The 21462-nt window shown below is 38.5% G+C and overlaps 1 protein-coding gene across 2 annotated transcripts in view; it reads right to left on the reverse strand.

Moving 5' to 3' along the window:
- Positions 1 to 21462, reverse strand: part of RAB27B (RAB27B, member RAS oncogene family) — a 56169-nt gene that overhangs the window by 13744 nt on the left and 20963 nt on the right. For both annotated transcript variants that reach the window (XR_007455351.1, XM_049619979.1), the window contains exons 2-3: positions 2819 to 2990; positions 1113 to 1198 (exon numbers count right to left, since the gene is read on the reverse strand). Coding sequence is in view for 1 of the 2 variants with exons in the window: in XM_049619979.1 (XP_049475936.1) it covers positions 1113 to 1198; positions 2819 to 2971 (239 nt within the window). In the remaining variant the exon portion in view is untranslated. The remainder of the gene's footprint in view (positions 1 to 1112; positions 1199 to 2818; positions 2991 to 21462) is intronic.

The following is a 21462-nucleotide window of genomic DNA, read 5'->3' on the forward strand; positions in this document are numbered from 1 at the left end:
TGTGTAAATGGAATTCACAGTCAAAAGAGCTAACAGAGAGGGCCCAGCACCTCTCCCGGCGTTTACACCCACGGAAAGCGAGAACACTTTGGACGCATTTCAAACACGAAAGTGTTTACAAGCATAAACATTCTAAGACATGTGATGCCGGATTTGGAGGTATGTGCCTTCTAAATATCTTCTCTGACAATCCACAGCCATTTTTTATTTAATCTGATATTGAAAAGCTTCATTAGCTTGTGGTCTTTACCACGTGGAAACCTTAGGTCCCAAAGAAAGATATTTTCATCAAATAACGGAACAGTACCTCCAGCTCTAACTAAACAACACTCCTGTCTACTGAGCTTCTCTTGTCTTGGACATTGTACCAGAGAAGATGCTAGAAAACCAAGCATGGTCTCTGCCCCAGTAATGCGGACAATTTTGTTGGGGTAAGAAGGCCACAGGTGAATCAATAAAAGATTTACCTTACTACAAGGTGGTGTATAATTAATTAACTTAATGGACAAAAGGATCGGTGTCATAGGAGTTCATAACAAGAGGAGATTTGTTTCAAGTGAGTGTTTAGAAACGCTCCCACAAAGGAGGTGGTACATGAGACAGGCCTGGTGAAAAGAGAGGATCAGGGAAGGTGGGAAGGGAGGAAAATATTCTAGCTAGAGAGCAATGGTGTGACCCAAACTTTAGAAAACTAAGCCAGTCAAGTGGTACAGGACAGAGGAGCTGTGCAGAAGAATGGAAAGAAATGAGAAAGGTCTTACCCCCCTTTCCTTAATTCCCTCTTTAGGTTGCACTTATAATAATGTCAATTGCCCACCTTAATTTAATTAAATGCTAAAGAAGATTATTTTTTCCTATTAGAAAGTACAAAGACAACACAAGGATCTTCAGAGATTTTTGAAGATCTGACTTTTGAAATCATACCAAATACACAATGCTAGCTATGGCCAATTAACTATAAACAATTTATTCTCATTTCGTGATATAAATGTCTAATTTGAAACCAGGAGAAGAGTTGTAGATCATCTGACTTTCAAGATCACATATGGCATTCACTTTAAAGTAAGTTTTCTAAGCTGTTTGTAGCTAGAAACAAAGTAATTTACTATTACCGTTCTTGTCCTGCAGTGTCCCACAGCTGAAGATGCACCTTAAATGCTTTCCCTGATGATCCATTGGGTCCCTGTGCATTATAAACCTAAAAGATACAATTTTCATCAGTTGATATTACTTTGGATTTTGTCAACATTCAAATTCTCTGGGTTCACGCAGTATGTTTTTTCTCAATTACTATAATCAAAGTTCAGAGTGCAGAATAAATATTTGCTCTGTTTTTTTCCAGAAGTATCACATAGACTCTCACTTTTAAATGTCAAGTACAAGTATGATTTTCAACACAATTTAGGCATACTGCAAACTTAAATTAGACACCTTCTGTCACTTCCTCATGGAGGCAGCAAACATTAGATTGAGGACCCAAGTTCTAGGTTCAAGTATCAACTCTTCATTTCACTTCTTTGAATCTTATTGTCTTACAGCAAATTGAGACCCACAATCTCTTCCTACTTTACAGAGTTCCTGCAAACGTAAATAGCAGATGTGAATGCACTTCTAAAACAGTGAAATGCTTTACAAATACCTGAATATCTTTTACTGTGATGTGGCCTTTCAAAATGACCTACCCACAAAATAGGCACAGAATTTCTTAGTACGTTTACACAAGATATTTCAAGTTTTCCTTTAGTAGCCATTTTTCCAAAGGCCCTTTTTATTAATGTTTAAATTTTCAAAATTATGGCCTTTTGACTTCTTATTTCAGCAAATCATAACAACTTTAACACCTAATCAGCTCTCCTAAGTATGTGTTAGTAAAAATGTTTAAAGGGAAAACTTTGTAAGGACTTCTACCTAGATCAGTGGAGGCATTTGGGAGCAGGGAAGCCACAGGAAGGGAGGGGTTAGAAGCAAGGTTAGAAGCCAAGACTACACTAAAATGTATTGACTTTCAGATCAGGCACAAGATTTATAAGGAACCATGAATTTAACTTCTCAACCACTATTTCCTCCCCCCCCCCCACCCCAGTTCTCAAAGAAAAGAGTAGACTTGTGACATCAATTGGAAGCCGCAGCCATGTTGGCAATCACAAATACCTTGGGTGGCAGTAAATCTGGCTAAGCTTATGTGTCTATGCTACATGTCTCACATGTCACAATATCTTTATTCCTGTCATTAGTGTCTAGCATAGGAGCAGAAAGCAGTTGTAATTCTCACTTAAACTCCCTTATCTTATAAAATAGCATGGACTGGTCTCACATTCTGTTCATAATAAGCTAGTGATTGATAGCTGAGTCTACACATAAATACAAATGCAGCAAGAACTTACAAAGCTCATATTCCAGCTATTTGCCAATCATCCTTTTATTAACTTCTCTCTTAAGAGTGGATAAATGAACACCACTGGTTCTTATTGAGAAACTTAACTCAGATCAAGAGTGAATGCTTTGGCAACCTGGATAGTTCGGGTTTTGAAAGATTCCTAGAGAATTCATAGAATTCATATAGACCCATAAAATATTTATTTGTCCTATATACTTTTGGAGACAAGTGATAGTGTCACTCAACATTTTTCTTAGCAAAAATGTGATTTATGGTTGACAAAATTAAAAATATTCTAAATTGAATTAAAGTGACAGGTTATGAATTTCCTGCAAAAAAAAGACAGACTCCTTGCAATGCAGTAACCATAGCTCCTTAATTCTATTTAATCTGAGAAGGATCAACAACAAGGTTAACATAACAGTATGGGTCAAGACTCACCACACGTTTTTCCCGGAAGTCTATCCCTACAGTGGTGATAAACTTGGGATTGAATTTATTGTCTGTGTATCGATAAAGAAATGTCGTCTTCCCCACCCCTGAATCTCCAAGGGCCAGGAGTTTGATCAGATAGTCATAGTCCCCATCGGTCATAGTGATGGACTCGGCAGGCCTGCATAGAAGAGGAAAAACAGTAGGTTACGGGAAAAATTGGTTCCCCTTTGCCTTCCTTCAAAACACAACATAAATTTACATTGCAAGCTTAAAATAGTTGATTACTTCCATTCTGCCAATTCTGAGTGACCTTGCACAGAGCAGCTTCAGGAGGAAAAGCAAACCTACTACTATCTCACTCAGTGCAAAGCTTTTTACGTCATGTCAGCTAATATGGAACAAAAGGCTATATGATTATATGACACCCACAGTAGCCACTGCCCCAGTGATAGTACAACTTAAAGAGCCACAGCCCTTGTTTTAAAGCCAGTGCCCTTTGAGACCAGGAGTATGGTGCTAGGAAGAGAAGAAGGTCACAGGAAACAGAAAAGCCTGCCCAAAATGATGCAGGTAGGCTAGGAAGAGATTGAAATTATATATGGGTAGTGGAAGAGAAAAGCCTAGGGGAACATTTTGCATCTAATCATGCATAATGAGCTTTCTATTATGTGCATGCAAAATATTCCTTTTTAATTTAAAAAATTTAACAACTGAGATGACAACCTTTAAAAACATTGATTTGAAATCATTTCAAAAGCAGCATCTAACAATCTTCTGTTTTGAAATACCAAAGCCTCTGTTCTCCAATGGCAAATCTGTTGTATTTGGCATATCTGCTGAATGTTTTCCAGACTTTGAAAAAGGAGAAAATCTAGGAAGAAGAATAGCTGTGGTAATTCTGCTAGTATCTCACCTACCTGAAGGAATGTCATTTGCCATTTTTTTCTATTGCCCTAACCTCCTTTTGCCTCAGTCTTAATTTCTTCTGTTACAATGGCTATGGGTGATGCCATGAGTAAATGCCAAGAACACCCGTGCTGGTAATACCTTTGAATTACACTACCACCTACCACATACTTACCGACATTTCCACTCCTGAGGTCAGCAAAACGATTTGGCATTTGGTAAAACTCTGATTCATGAGTTGCAGAAAGGGGTTTATTATAGCCCATGTAAAGGAAGGCCTATAAAGATATTCCTAGAAAAGTATCTCTCCTATTATATGAGACAGAAGAATATTTTCCCACCTTTACAGATCCAGAAAACATCATACTCTTCAGTTATGGGGTGATTAAAATTAACTTCCAACAACAGGTTACCCCATAGACATATCTGAAAATTGCTAGATAATTCTAATCATTTCCTACCTGTAAGAAAATAGTGCACATGTTCATCAATTCAAACAAAACTTTATTTTTTGATGGTGTCACTTTAGTTAGTCATCAAAACTAAAAGGTTTCATGTCTTTGGATAAATAATGATAAAGATGATAATTAGGTACTTAGCAAATCAGTATCGTTACATCATTTGGAAGATCGGCAAATTTTTTACATTAGAATTTTCTAAAATTTGAACCTTACTGCTGCAAAATCCTGCTAAATTTATTATTGATGGATGTTTCTTTAATTAACAAATTGTTTTTGAGTTAAAGTGTTTTGAGAGCTGCCAGTACCTACTTCTATGCTAAAGCTCTCCTCCTCTATAATATGCTTTCTTCACTGAATAGGACTCTCACGGTGAATGTTGGCTGATGGTAAATGTTCTCTCTTTTTTGTTGTTGCTTTTGTTTAGTATCTATACAAAGTATAATCATGGCTCTGGAAGAAATGCTTAGCTTCCATCAACAGCCAGCCTTCCTTAATAAAAGGATACGGGCATCTGAAGTATTGACATGAAATTCATGGGAAAATGTTCTCAGTGACGGTCTATAAAGCAGGGGTTAGTTCTGAGTTTTGATGGTCCTGAATATCTTACCAGGACTTTACAGTTGAAGATGTTGCTGTTCCTAGTCTGAGCCAAATGGGTTGCTAGAGGAGATTGCTGCCAGAGTAGTATAATTTCCCCCTATTTGGGAATATCAACGCCACCATCTCTCTGCCTTCTTCTCTCTTTCTCTCCCAAACTTGCTCATGTGAAACTCCTCTGAAGGATGAAAAAGTCTATCATTTCACCAGTATTACTGGGTGAAACGGTTAATTCTCTTGGGAAAGGTTAAATTTATTCTAACTGAGATATAAGTGACCAATGCTAAATTCTTCCCTGAGCACAAGTCTTGATCAGGGGGAACAAGTTAAAGCTACTGGCTGCCTAAATGCAAGATAAAGTTGGGGGATACTGCAGCTCCTGGAGAAATAAAAATAATAGAGTCAAGAAGATTTAGCAGCATACTTTAAAATTTTGCTTAAAGTTAGCTATGTTTTTTTGTAATATTTTCTGTGACACTGTTAGGACAAGCTTCGTCTTGAGCAAATCTATCTAAATATATTCAATATACAGTATCAGGCCCAAAGATGAAAACTTCTTCAATGTAATTTATCATCTAGTTTCTGATAAGGCACGTGTATACTTAAAACTTAAAGAAGCAAGAGGGGCACCTGGGTGGCTCAGTCGGTTAAGTGTCCAACTTCAGCTCAGGTCATGATCTCATAGTCCGTGAGTTCGAGCCCCGTGTCGGGCTCTGTGCTGACAGCTTAGAGCCTGGAGCCTGCTTCGGATTCTGTGTCTCCCCCTCTCTCTGACCCTCCCCCGTTCATGCTCTGTCTCTCTCTGTCTCAAAAATAAACATTAAAAAAAAATTAAAAAAAAACTTAAAGAAGAAACTACAACACAATTTTACAAGATGGGGAACATGCTTAATTGATAAATGAGTCAAATAGTTGTGCTTTTAGTTCACACAACATGGTAATCTTCATGGATTGCAGTGGTCTGCGAAGATTTTGTAGAGGAAGATGAACTTGTATTTAATCTTATAACAATGGGAGGACCTAGATATAAGGAAGAAGATACAGGAGCACTGCATGGGAGATGCCTTTCCACCTGTAGAATGGGGCTATCATCAGTAGCCAGCTACATGACCTACCACATATTCCTGATATGCAGTCAATTTGTCTCTGCTGTTGGTACATAAACTCACTTGGGGCAATACTGGAGTTGCCTCTCAGCCAGGTTCTAGTCCAGAGTGAACTGGCTAACCATGGATCAATTTCACTGTGGCCTACACTGGCTGTTTTCTATAAGTGAAGGGTTGTGCATATTTTGTGGCATTTAACAAAAATTCCACCCAAAATGAGTGCAAAGCTTGGCACTATGGAAAACCTTTATTTAGTGTCTCCAGCAGACCAGTTAAAGAAACTGACAAAGTAAACTCGGCATGAGATAGTTTGCCTCTTAAGGTTCTTTCGAAAATGAATTTTATTTCTCATTTTTATATCACTACTCATATATAGTTTGGTTCCTCTTTTATTACCATGTGATTTTCTGAGTCTTAAAATCATATGACCTCAATATTCTATCCTTGGCATGGCAAATATGACACCACAAAGAAAAATTAAAGCCTTGGCAAGGTTTCCTTTTCCAAGAACTGAGCTAAAAAAAAAATGATCTGGGGAGGATCAAAAAGCTGACAAGTTTAGCAGTATTTATTCCTGCACAATGATTGATGGTCTTGTCAGTTTTTGGTTCTATGGATCTAAAAGGAAAGAAAAAGCCAGAAGATTGCTGTGCTTCAGGAAACATGTGGACTCTCTACCATTATCACTGCATCCCAAGCTATACCACAAGAACCAGGAGGTCTTTTCAGATATAGGAACTGAGGCATCATCCTCAGAGCCCTTCGTGGGATGGTAAGGGGCTGGAAAGAGTAGAAAAAAGAATTCAAAACATTTGTGAGGCTCTGCTTAATGAAGAGTCTCAAAGGAAGAGGGAAACCTACCTAAGTAATCCTGTGGTCTAGTCCTCAGTTTACAGATGAGAAGTCACATGCACAGAAGTTAGATGATTTGTGGGATGACAGTTTCTAAAAAGGAAACCCAAGACTGTTTTTTGTTATAATTTGAAATGAAAAGTGAGTTATATAGGTAGAAAGTAGAAATATTTTCATCCTATGGGGGAAGGGAATTTTCTCTGCTTATTGACAGGAACATGATTTTCAGAGTTAGACTATCTCAAATGAGGCTGCCCCTAGTTTCTTTCTCTCTTTCTTCCCCTTCATCCCCCAATATGCATCATTCTTGTTCAACATAAATTCCATTTGCTCAGGAACTTAATATTCTTTGTCCACTGCTGGAGCCACAGGGTCCAGTACCATGGTCGGCATGTATTAGGAGCTCAATACATATGTGTTGAGTATCAGAGCCATGAAAATGCCATAATTAATGTAATTAATCTTTGAGCAGTTGGTGGACGTGGTGTCCCTCCAAGTTCAGGACATATTCTCCCTGCTTCCTCAACTGTGAGGTGAATATTTAGATTAAATAATAACTATGGTACCTTCCAGGTCTCACTTCCTGAGCTCATTTTTCTATTTTAACTTGCACAAGAATATAAAAACTTTATCAAAATAGAATATTTGTATCTTCAAAGAAGCAGTTTCAAAGAACCCAGGAAAACAGAAAATACACAGGGACTGTAATTTTTGGAAGTGAGATTTGTATTGGCAGAGAACGTCTAAACTTGTCAGTTGAAGACGTCACAGCTCAGAACTAGGCTTCTCTGTGAATGCATCCATTCACCCATCTGACACACTCCCATTGGAACCTCTTATTTTGCATGATAGTCTATGTGGCTCTGAGGATATACTCTCTTTTCTCTAGAGGGGAGTTTACCAAATGCTACAGAGATGTATGGATGACTATCACACAGACAGACTTACCCATGCAAACTTTAATGTTCTCTGCATGGGTACTGTTCTCTGTACTTCTCCATGTAACAATCTTAAAAATGCCATGACAACCTATGACCCTGTGATTTGAACTTACTAATGAAAACCAACTTAATAGTCTTAAGACACTTTGGAAAGCTTAAAATAGTAGACAAAGTATCAGTGATATCACTTTGTAGGTGCTTTAAATAAAATAATGCTGTCAAACATAAAATGGACAGATGTTTAATATTTCCTCATTCATCTTTATTTGACTGGCTTATATTGGGCTCCAGAAGGAACATCTTGAGATCTGGAATTCTCATAGCAAAAATGTCATTGTGTGAGTGATAGCCCATGGGTGGTTCTCATTGACTGACCTTGAAATTCTGCTTTCCATAACCACACTCTTGTCCTACAGGTTAAATTATAGACGCTACTCAAGGACCTATGTATAGCATCTGTGCATCAGTAAAACAGAACACATTTTCTGGAGGAAAGAAAGGTAGGGGTAATTTAAAACAAACAAACAAACAGAAAGTTTTCTTTAGTGTATTCTTTAGCATTTTGTTCTTTTAGGAAGGTTTTAATTTTCATTTTGATTCTTCTTAATGACTATTTATAATTAATGGATGTGAGCCTATATGGAAAATTCAAACCCAGTTATAAATATAAATCAATATCAACTTGATCAAACTGCCTTTACTTAAGCTGACAATGTGTTTTTTGGAGCAATCGCATCTATTTTAAAAGATAAAAGTATCCATTTTTATGATTAAGGGATTCAGTGAAATAGAGATAAACCAAGAAGCTATTGAACTCTGAAGTTCAGCTTACTTACCCTGAAAATAAGGGACAAAAATTCTAACATAAGTCAGCTTTAACTTGATTTGTCTCTATTGATATATTATTCTCACATTCTTTATTATTCTCATATATTAAACCCACTTCTGAGGCAATGAATATTTTATTTGTCTAAATGGTTTTTTTTTCCTCAAAAGTCACATTTTTTGCCTGTTAGCTTCATTTTGTGGGAACGTTTGAAACTGTGTGGGGTTTTTTTTTCCTCTTATTTTCTTTACTTCTTATTACAAGAAATTTCAAACATATATACAATGTGAGAGAATAGTAGTATACCCCCATTTATTGATCAGCCAGCTTATAAATTACCAATATTCTTAGGTCTATACCCAAAAGAAATGCAAGCAGATATCCACACAAAAACTTGTACACAAATGCTCATAATAGTCCCAAACTGGAAACAACCCAAATGTCCATTAATGGGTGACTGCATAAACAAAATGTGGCATGGCCACACAGTGGAATATCACTCAGTCACAGAAAGGATGAAGTATGAACACATGGTATGACATGGATGAACCTTGACAATATGCTAGATAGAAGAAGCCAGATGTAAAAGGTCACATAATCCGCAATTCAATACATATGTAATGTCCAGAATAGGCAAACTCATGGAGACAGAATTTCAGTTAGTGTTTTCCAGGGATAGAGAGGAAGGATGGAGAGTGACTGCTGATGGGAAAGGGATAATGAAAATGTTCTGGATTTAGATAATAGTGGTAGCATATCCGTGAATGTGCTAGAAACCACTGAATTGTATATGTTAAAAGGGTAGATTTTATGGTATATGAATTATACTCGGTGGAGTTGTTTTGAAAGCCCAACGAAGTAAGAATGTCATATTTTAATTTACAAATCTTATTTTAAATTGGGGCGCCTGGGTGGTTCTATTGGTTGAGCATCTGACTCTTGATTTTGGCTCAAGTCGTGATCCCAGGATCTTGGGATCAAGCCCTGCACTGGGCTCTGCACTGAGCGTGGAGCCTGCTCGCTCTCTCTCTCTCTCTCTCTCTCTCTCCCCCTCTGCCCCTATACCCTACTTGCGTGCTCTCTCTCTAAAAAAAAAAAAAAATTTAAAAAGATTAATTTAATTAATTTTAAAATCTATTTATTTACATAAAACTTCTTTAATTTATTTTTAAAATAATTTTTTTTAGCCGAGCTCCACTAGCCGGGTGTTAATCAATCCTTGTTTACAATAAAGTCACTTACTAGTAAGAATCATGTGTATTTGGATAATAACACCCTTCTGAATGGAAAGGGCCTGATATGCACTCTATGAGCCTAATTCTCACATTTACATTAATTTCTTATTTATAAAAATCTTCCTTATTTGACAGGGTCCTGCTAGCCAATCTACTGAGCAAATGTGCTCACAAATCAGGAATGAGTAATCGAGAATCTCTGGGACACAGCAGGGCAGACTGGTTGTCAGGAGCCTGTGAAACAGCACCGCAACACAAGTTGGGTGTGCAGAAAACCCAGTGGGTCCCAATGCTGGCTGAGCATCAATATTCCCTGGGGTGTTTACAAGTACAAACTCTTAAGGACTTTCCAGAAAGGCTCAATCGGAATCTCTGTAGGCAGGTCCTGGAACTCAGAATTTACATAATCCATTTCGGTATGACAGAAGAGCAGTCAGATTTGGAAACTGTTTTTCTCCCTCTTTTTTCACCTTGAGGTACACCTACAGGAAACTATTCCAGAAGTCTGAGACTCTTAACCTCCTTCAGCAACTCAGTCTAGAGTAGAAAAACCCATTGGTCAAGAAAAGAGTCCGTTTATCTAATTTGATCTTGTTACAGTTGAGAGCAATTTCCTCTTATTGATTGCCATCTGTAAAGCTTGGCACATAGCTAGCGGATTCCTTCTTCTGCTGATACACACCATTACATGCCCTCACCATACTTTTCTAGCTACATATCATTTTGTTCCCTCACATACTGTACAGACTGCTCCCCTGACAATTAGGAGTAGTCCTCAAAACATTATTTACTCACTCAAAACACATATACTACATGCACTGAAGACAATGCATAAATGTTTGAATTAAGTAACTTAAGCTTTACAAATGTTTTGGAAGATTTAGTATTTGACCTGAAAAGGTTTTATGTTTGTCTTCATAAGGGAGCCATAGGGCTTACTTTTTATTAGAGTCCTACTTTAAAAAACAATGCTTTTGTGGGTCCTTTCACCCAGGACTTTAACTAGGGGGAAAAATGTAAATTTCTTGAAATTCAGCAAAGACATTTCATGGAAAGAATCTTTGACCTATATCTCTTCCAGGACTGAGAAAAACCTTTGAGGCAATACAGCACATTAGGAAGTGTACAAACAGAGGTTGACATCTTCCCTGAAGCCATTCAGTGAGACCCAAAAATGGGTTTTCCCAACTTAATGGTTCTCAAACTTGGCTGCCTTTAAAACTCCATGATGACCACACCCTATTTCACGTAAATCTGACTTCTGATGGTGAGACAAAAGCATTAGTATTTTTTTAATGCTCTCCAGATGATTCCAGTCTACAGTCAAGTTTGAGAACCACCACACCATCTGTTAGCACTGAGACTCCTCACTGCCAGTGAATGATTCCTAATTTGAACAGCGTGTGTAACCCCTAGTTTCACACTATAGCTAACAGGAGAGCAGAGTGGACCCCATTCATGAAGACATATCATCTCCTGAGACAGTGGCTGGTTGGGAAGATGGTTCCTTTCCCACCATAGGTGCCTGCCTCAGTGGACCCACCAGCTGCAGCCAAGGGACAGTTGCTTTCCCTTATTACAAAAAGGGCACACCATCCTCTATGACAGCAGTCAATCTATCTTTTTCCTTTGTAAAGTTATGTGACATATGGAAAACGTTGAGTGTATATATGTAAATTGAAGCTTCAACTCTTAATGTCTCCACACGGAAAAAAGATATGGGTTTAAGCTAAAGAGATGAGCATTTAATAAGATGTTTTCCTAAGTTTTCAGACACTGGCCTAATAATCTTGCAAAATTGTGATCATTTTCCAGCTGGCTGCTGATTTGATGAAGTCTTGCCAAACTTGTACTGCTTTGCTTCATTATCTGAGAAAGGGCATACTAATCAAAATATCTGCCCACAAATTCTGCGTCTCTGAAATGTGAGGAAGCCAAGTTAGATAACATCTATGGGCTCACATATCTATAAAAAAAGAATGAGTTTCATATTAACACAATTTTCTCACTTAAACCTAATGCTAGGTAACTCAGAACCATGTAGTTCCAAAAGTAAAAAAAAAGATTAAAAAATCCAAGGCTTCTTTAGGAAAAGAATGTTGGCTGGTTGTTGTTTTAAATTATATTTAACAGGAAGCATTTTATGAGCTTAATAAATGCTGAAACAGATTATATCTACAAAGAATGGAATTAGTCCAAAGAAAGTGCTTATTTATGTCAAACATTCTTTCTGTATTACGTACCTGGTTATGTTAATTGAAATTTCTAGATTAGAATTTTATTTCTGCAATGTGTATAAAACTTCCATGTGTATAAAGCTTCAATGTGTATAAAGTAGAAAATACAGAATGCTATTACATGTGGTTCTTAACCCTTATGTGGTTGGAAAGAAAACAAATAACTGTTAAGTCTTTATATCTGGTAAGTTATTTGAAATGAGCTCTACAACAGAAAATCTATGGCTCTAAATTTAAAAGGTATTCAGAGGAGAGTGAAAAGCTCAGATAGCCCCAAAAATAAATAATCCAGTTAAAAATGGGCGAAGGCATGAATAGACATTTTTCCAAAGACATACAGATGTCCAGCAGACACATGAAAAGATGCTCATCATCACTCATCATCAGGGAAATGCAACTGAAAACTACAATGAGATGTCACCTGACACCTGTCAGAATGGCTAAAATTAACACAGGAAACAATAGGTATTGGCAAGGATACAGAGAAAGAGGAACCCTCTTACACTGTTGTTGGGAATGAAAACTGGTGCAGCCATTCTGGAAAAGAGTATGCAGTTTCCTCAAAAAGTTAAAAATAGAACCACCCTATGACCCAGAAATTGCATAACTAGGTATTTACCCAGTGGATACAAACATACCAATTCGAAGGGATACATGCACCTCAATTTCTATAGCAGCACTATCTCTGATAGCCCAGTTATGGAAAGAGCCCAAATGTCCATCGACTGAAGAATGGATAAAGATGTGGTGTGTGTGTGTGTGTGTGTGTGTGTGCCATCAGAAAGAATGAAATCTTAACCATTTGCAAAGACACGGATGGAGCTCGAGAGTATTATGCTAAGCAAAATAAGTCAGAGAAAGACAAATACCATACGATTTCACTCATATCTGGAATTTAAGAAACAAAGCAAATAAACAGAGGGGGTGAAAAAGCGGCAAATCAAGAAACAGACTCTTAAGTATAGAGAACAAATGAGGGTTACTAGAGGGGAGGTAGGTGGGGGGATGGGTGAAATAAGTGATGGTGATTAAGGAGGGCATTTGTTGTGATGAGCACTGGGTGCTGTAAGTGATGCACCACTAAATTCCACACCCAAAGCTAATATTATACTCTATGTTAACTGACTGGAATTTAAATAAAAATTTGCAGGAAAAAAAAAAGAAAAATTCATAAAGAGATGCAGGAGTAGGGACAGAAATAACCAGGAGGGCTTCGTGGAGGAGAGGAGATGTGGGCTGGACTCTGATGTGGGAAGGGAAGAGACAAAGACTGGGATGAGCAGGGTGCTCACGTCCTGGAGGCAACAGGTATACCCCATGCCACTGGATACAGCAAACATGCCTTAGGTGGAAGCAGAAGAAGCATTCTGGGGGCCTTGGCTGATCAAGTTGGATCCGCAGATCAAGTGTTGACCGTGATGGGATGTAGGACACAGCTGTTGGAGTCCACAGCCCTGTGTTTAGAAGTTCAGTTTCAGCCATTTAGCCACCATGTGGCCGTGCGCAAATTACTTAACCCTGGATTGTTAGGGTCTGTACCTGCAGTTGGTTAAGTATGTAAAAATACCTGGCTTAACGCAGTCAGTCATCACAAATTCCCCTTCTACTCTTGCCAAGAACTAGAGAACTACAAAAAGAAAAAAAGCGCTCTGACCAATGACACAGTATAACACGACCACAGTGTAATTCATCAATTCATGTAGGTTACTTTGTAACTTAAAATGAAGTCCCCCAATTTCTCAGAACAAAGGTGGTGTAGAAATTTCAGGAAAAAGGCACAGCTACATTTTAAAGAGCTGGTTTTACTTCTACTTGACAAAGCACGAGATTATTTCAGCTACTTTATCCCCTGCTGGAGCTCTGATTAAAAATACAATATGTCAACAATGACTAATTACGGCTTTAATAAGCCTATTGTTTACTTCTTGGCAGTAGCCTAATCAATTGACCACTGTTTTAAACCCACCTAGCATTTTCCGATATAAAACATTTATAATTGTCTTTGAGAACTTTCACCCCCAGCTGCTCCCAGTGAGAAAAGAAAAGTCATCATTAGCACAAAGATGTTTATAGCTATGCCCACCCCCCTCCCCCTCCGTCCCTGCTATTTAGGTGAATATTCAGGCCTCATCAGAGCAGAGTAACAGGCAACTTAGTGCCTTGCTCAGAGCCCAGCAGGACAGAGTAGTTCTCCATTCGATAATCCTCTTTAACTTTAGGGTTGGTGAACATTTTTTGGATAATAACAATTTGGGGCTGAAAAAAGTCATGAAATATTCAACAGTGTGAGTGGTTTACCAAAATTATACTTATAAAAAGATTGCTACTCAGAATTCTGCATTCTGCGTTTGCCCATTTTTTTTTAACCAAGAAAGGGACTTTCATGTGGGAATATCCTCTCTTGCCTGTTCATATCCATAGTGACTGTTCTCACTGAGAAAGAATCATGACCTCAGCAAAGAAATGCCATGAGTTGGAGTTTTTTTTTTATAAACTAAGAATTGTTATAAGACAGTTCTTATGAAATTAGCTTTGTCTAAGTTTCCCAGATTTGTTCTAAGATGAGAGGAAACCATGCAGCAAGCTGCAGGAACACAGATTGGGTTATGTGATCTCTGCAAAATCACCACCCTGGGTGCCCCCCCCACCCGCCCCCGCCCAAGGAAAAACATGATCACGTTTTCCATTACAGATTGACATTTTACTTTCTGGTATTTTTTAACGAAAGGACAAATATCATAATTCACTACATTAAGTCAAAATACGGAAAGGAAAATGTTAACATTTTAGTGGGAAAGATAATCACAGTAAGCTATCTGTCACCAAGAATACATTTGCTATATCTGACACTTTCCAGTTTATGGAAGGTCTGTGTGTGTCTCAAAGAAATTTGGGGAAATCAATCTACTTCCATAACATCAAAGAATGCTCTTCCTCTAACATTTCTACCAAATTTTAAAAAGGAAAATCCAAATATCTTTCTTTACTGTCTTGTTTCCTGAGGTTCCAGTAAGAAGCAAAGGGTTTCTTTTAGCCAGCTATATTATTACGGCTAAAGTGAAAGTTTTCCTGCTGAACTCTGAGCCTATATGGGTAGGTATTATTATTATTACAATAAGAGGAAAAATTATGAAAGCTAAGTGCTTTGCATATTAAATTTCAGAAAGCTTCCAGTTACACTTAATAACAAAATAGAGAAGTTTCAGATTTGTCCTATCTCTATATTTCTGTTGACTTCATTAAGGTGAATATACCACTATATATGACTATTAGGGGGTTTATATTTCAGCATAAAGCTGGCTCTGCTCTTCTCTGATAATGTGACTCAGCAGCTAATCTTCTCACTCGTATTTATACAATGACAAACACAGACTAGCATTAAATCCATTGTCTTTCCCCTAATTAAGCCAAGGGTGGGACTATAATATTATTCACCTTAAAATCCTTCAACATCATGTGAAAGAGTAGACTTTTCCTAGGGTCTAAAACAGAAACTAGTTTCATAAATCCAACTATAGGTAAGGTTTACTTATTGAAGAATCACAAAGATTAGCAAAAATATACTATATCTCATAGCAGATAGGTTTACATTGTCTTAAGCAAAACAAATGAGTAGGATAAAATATGAGGAATGAGTATAAGAATGCGGGCTGGAACATTTTTCTCTAGCATAACAACATTGACTGGGTTGCATCCGTTATTAATTATAAAGGATCAGCAGGGTCATAATGAGCACAAATGTATGCATGCACACATGCACACGCTTGTGCACGCACGCACGCGCACACACACACAGAGGCACACAAGCTCATCAAGCGTGAAAAGATCATGAGGCCTGTGCATACCACTCCCTAAAAGTCAGTCTTACATTTAACCTGATCTCGTCAGAAGATACGTCTGCTTTGAATGTTTATGGAGTAAGCCAGAAATATGTACAATTTACAATACAGATTACATAAAATCACATATTTGCATTTTTCAATACCCATAATTCAAAGCAGGAGAGTGAAGTCATCTTTTTTGTTGAGAGTTTGGTGCAATTTATCCAACATGAAAATCTCCTCTGTCTGTAAAGAGCATGCTGAATACTTTGGAAAGGATTCCTAGGTCTCCTCACCTGGAAGTAAGGTGGTACTGATTTCCTGGAAGGACAGAAGAGGACAGAGGAGGGAGATCTTTGCACAAGGAGCCAGTGGAATATTAAGGCACAGCCTGTCATCAGTCTTGTTAAATCAACCCTGACAGATTCCCCAGGTGAGGGCTTCATGAGCCCAGGCATTAAATGTGACCCAGGGCGCTTCAAAGAAAAGATCAAAAAATTGCCTGGGGACCTGACATGTCAATGGCCTCTCTGATTCCTGCCTTTGATAAAAACTGGGACAGCAAACACATTTACAGAACCTCTGTATGTAGAACACTAAACCCAGAAGAAAGAAGGAAATAAAGGAAGAAAATGGAAATATATATGAGATGATTTAGATACACTTAAAAAGCAACACTGAGGCATGAGGTGAAAATTTGAGAAAAGAATATGGGTTTTATAGTAAAAAATTGGCTTCACCATATATTTAAAGCACAGCTCCATTTATAAAGCAAGGATACTCATCTCCCCCAGGTTCATGCATTCACTTGCCCAACAAACATTTATTGGGCACCTATCATGTGCTGGGCACACAGAGTTTATTGCAGAAATCAAATGAAACGGCATAAAGTCTCCGCTATGTTACCAAGACAACTATAACGGATCAAGCCACCCCATGTTCTCACCATAGGCCCAGTTGCCACTCCTATTCTGTTAACAGTGGCCCCCTTCACTCTTGAAAAGGTCTCCATTTGAACCAACCGCATGGTCACTACAGCTAATAAGAGTCTCCTAACTTGTCTTCACGCCTCCAGCTTTGCCTCTCCCCCATCCTTCTCCATATAACAAGCAAATTTTCCCTCAAATTATAGTCAGACAACATCAATTTCCTGCTTCACATTTTCCAATGGTATTCATCAAACTGAAAATAAAACCCAGAGTTCTTTTTCCTGCCTTACAATGCTGTATGACCTGGATGACTGTTTTCTATTCTCTCTTCTTTCAAGGAGCCACATTTCATCCTGTCTTAGGGTCTTTGCACTGGCTGTTTCCTCTGCCTACACCCTTCCCCACCCCTGTCTCACAAACCGATTTCTTACTATCATTCGGTTCTCAGTTTAAATGCTGCCTCTTCAGAGGGATCTTGTAGGGCCCCCAAAACTAAAGCAGGCTCCCATTCACTTTCTGTGGCATCACTCTATTTTAATTTTTTTTTTCTAGCCCTTCTTCCCAGCTGGTATCTGTCTTCTTGTTTATTATCACTCACTTTCCCATCTAGATTGCAAGCTCTGCGTGGGGAGAATCTGTGCATGCTTTGTTCACTTCGGAGCCTGGCTAAAAATAGGTGTTCAACAAATGTATGCTGGAGACACGAATAAATGCCCTGTTAGATCTAATTTGTGTGGTTCTGTAATAAAGACAGCTGGTCTTGGAGAACTTTGGGTTGTGCAATAAAAACCCTGAACACTCTGTATAAGAAACAGTGTCTTTACCATCAGAGTTACCTTACATGTTGAATCAAAGAAGAAACAAATCTAAAACTCATAAGTACAAAGCTATAAAATTAAAGAACCCTGTGGGTAAGTATATAGTTTCCAACTCTACTAATAGTGGTTTTTAAGATACCAAAGGCCTTAATACCTACCTCTGCTTCCTTGGTTTCAGACAATGTCCAGTTAAAATACATAAGATTTTGAAGAGATGATAGAAAGGGCTTTATTTAAGTGCTTTAGGGTAAGATTACTGAAGAGGGAACGTTTTTTGGGATCCTGGACCAAGCCCAACGTGTGTGTGTGTGTGTGTGTGTGTGTGTGTGTGTGTGTGTGTAGGTTTCCCCATACCGACAAGCAATTCTCTGACACCAGTAGGGTATCTGAGAATTCAACTCGATTCTGACATTATACCTAGATTCCACAGGTAAAGAGCTCAGCCCCACTAGATAGTCCTCTACTTCCGACACCAACTGAAAGCCAAGGTTACCTGTGCTTCTAACTGCCCAGCTACAAACTGGAGGTTCCGATGACCACCCCCTCCCCAGTACAGATGCCAATTGCAAGCTCTCATTGTTACCTGTAGTTCCAGCCAAGTGGCTATAACCCACAATGCCTTCCTTAAGTTTTATTAATTTGCTCAAACAACTCGGGAAACTTGTTTACTCACTAGATTACTGACTTATTACAAAGATTATTGAAGGTTACACATCAATAGTAGGATGAAGAGAGATACATAGGGCACGGCAGCAAGCAAAGAAGCTTCTGTCCTCATGGAGTTGGGGCCTGACATGGTGGCATGTGGAAATGTTCTGGCTCCCCAACCTGGAAACCCTCTGAACCCTCTCCTTTTTGGGTTTTTATGAAGGCTTCATTACTTAGGCATATTAACTCATTGGCCAGTGGTGATTGATTCAGCCTCCAGCTCTTCTCCCCTACCCTGAAATCAGTAGGTGAGACTGAAAGTTCCAACCTTCTATCCGTGGTTTGATCCCCTGGCAATAAACCCTCATCCCTTGACACTTTCCAAAAGTCACTTCATTAACATATACCCAGTTGTAATGGAAGGGAGTTTGTTATGAATACCAAGACCCCCATGTCACCTTGATGGCTCTGAAACTAGGACAGGAACTGAGAAGTAGAGACCAAATATTATGCCAAAAGATGCTCCATTTTTCTTATCCCTCAGGAAAGTCCAAGGGGTTTGGGAGCTGTGAGCCAGGAACTGCAGAGGAAGCCCAAATATATCTGAGAAATATATTTTGGTCATCTGAATGATCAGATATATATATTTCTTACAAATCACAATATCAAAGAATCTCATGCAAGAAAATTTGGGCTCAGATCCTCATTTCTACAATCTCATATGTAAAGATTTTTTGTTTGCTTGTTTTGAGAGAGAGACAGAGAGAGAGCGAAAAAGAGATCATGCACACGGGGAGAGGGGCAGAAGAAGAGAGAAAATCTTAAGCAGGCCCCACACCCAGCACTGAGCCAGACTCACAGGGCTCAATCCTACAGACCATGAGATCATTACCTGAGCTCAAATCAAAAGTCAGGGGTTAAGCCACTGAGCCACCACTCAGGAGCCCCTGATCTGTAAAGTTCTTAATGATGCAACACATTATTTAAGATCTCACACGTTCACGATACACAATAAAAAATCTGTACTTCAAGAGAAAAAAATCATATCTTAAATGTAAAAAAATGGCTACTATTTCAAGAAGCCTGAAGAAAACATCACTATAGAATGCAAATACCTTACACTACATGTCACCTGAAGGAGGAAGTTTGCTACTGAGTAACCGTTTGCTACTGTTTTTACCGTGGACTTGATTCTTAGAGGATATAAACTAATTGCTCAGTAAGAAACTGGAATCTGGAGGCAGGTCCGCCTGTGAACAAATTTCAGCTGTGTTGAATTCTCAGAACCTATATTATAAAGATTTTTAAGGAGGATTACAAAGTCTTTTACTCAATTCACCGGCTTTATTTTTCTGCCTCTACATGTTTTTTTAAAGGTTATGGTTAATCTTCCCTTCTGTGGTACAAAGGCAAACTTCCAGAAAACCTCTTATGTTTTCCCATATATATTTTGTGACAGTTGTTCTGTAACAGTAGCATCTGTAGACAGTGTTTTTGAGGTGTACTGAAAGGCCTTCCTGAACCCCACATCTGCCCAGCCATAGAGCCTAAGGCCCTCATGAAATCCTTAAGAAACAGATACTCCAAAGGATCTAGTGGAAGGATGTTAACAACCGTATTAGAGCAAGAAATCACCAAGGAGGTAATATATTAACTAGTTCACTCATTAGTATTCATTAGGTCGACTCACTAAACTCACTACCTCCCACAGTCACCTAAACTAAGTCTTCCAAGGCATGATTCTCCCCGCCCCCTGCAAAGGCAAGTTTTGATTAGTAGAGGACCTGGTAAAAAGAGACAGAGCATATTGTGTTGAATGACTAATGAAAAGGAGGTGAAGGCAGAATAAGGCATATTTGTATTAATGAAATTCCTGAATGGGAAAACAGAGAAGAAATTTAGCAAAATAAGGTCAATGGGCTGATGGCAAGTGGGCAGGGCTGGGGTATAAAGCCATGCTCCTCTCTCTGCTCAGAATTTTATTTCCATCTGGCCCTAAACATGTCAAACCATTCTAAATATCTGTATTGTAACGGTTGAGCTCTTCGGATTCTAAAAGCTATTATAAATAATTAACTTAAGAAAACCACTCTGCCCTTTACCAGTGGCATTTAATTGAATCAATGATAATCTGTACTTTTGCTAATACATTAAGTCTGAAGCTACGTATTGAAACAAGATGCAATAAAATGGTGAGGAGTAAGGGGAAATTCCAAATTATTCAGCCAGAATTTATAGTGACACACTTGTATTACTGGATTCTAGATGTAAAAGGAGCAACAGGCAAAAGGCTACCAAAAAATTCAAATGAGTGGTCTGAAGAAAGATAAAGGGAGGTGAAAACATTAGAATGAGATAATAAAAGACCTGGGCTGGACAAAGGGGAATTGTAGAAACTTCAACAAGAGTTGTATGTCATTCTGAGGTTATAAAGCTAGTCCTTCAGGGGCGCCTGAGTGGCTCAGTCAGTTAAGCATCAGACTCTTGGTTTCGGCTCAGCTCACATTCTCATGGTCAGTGAGTTTGAGCCCTGCATTAGGGTCTGTGCTGACAGCGTGGAGCCTGCTTGGGATTCTCTCTCTCTCCCTCTCTCTACCCCTCCCCCACTCATGCTGTCTCTGTCTCCCTCAAAATAAATAAATAAACTTAAAAAAAAAAAAAACAAGTACGTAGGAGCACCTGTGTGGCTCAGTCGGTTGAGCGTCCGACTTTGGCTCAGGTCATGATTTCACAGCTAGTGAGTTCAAGCCCCACATCAGGCTCTGTCCTGACAGCTCAGAGCCTGGAGCCTGCTTCAGATTCTGTGCCTCCTTCTCTCTTCCCCAACCCACTCGTATTCTGTCTCTGTCTCTCTCAAAAAAAATAAACATTAAAAAAATTAAAAAAAAAAACAAGTAAAGGCTAGTCTGTCCACCTAGAGCAGGTGCATTACCAGTAATGCACAGAAAGGTAACCCACTATGTAGCAAAGGACACATGATCATCATGCTTCTAAAAAAGACAAAATCAAGATATTTCAGATCAATTCATAAAGTTACCAAAATACTAAGAGAATTAATAAGACATTAAAAAGTTGACTTGGTTTCGATTTTCTTCCCTTCTTTTATAGTCTTTGTAGAAAACTTCACTTATAATTTCTTTGTTGCTGTCACAGCATTATTCTTTGGATGCTGGGCCAAAACCCAATTCCAAACTACTGGAATCACTCAAATTATGGTTTCATGGATTTCTTCTTCTTCTTCTTCTTCTTCTTCTTCTTCTTCTTCTTCTTCTT

Source organism: Panthera uncia, assembly GCF_023721935.1.
Source record: "Panthera uncia isolate 11264 chromosome D3 unlocalized genomic scaffold, Puncia_PCG_1.0 HiC_scaffold_8, whole genome shotgun sequence".
Taxonomy (NCBI): Eukaryota; Metazoa; Chordata; class Mammalia; order Carnivora; family Felidae; genus Panthera; species Panthera uncia.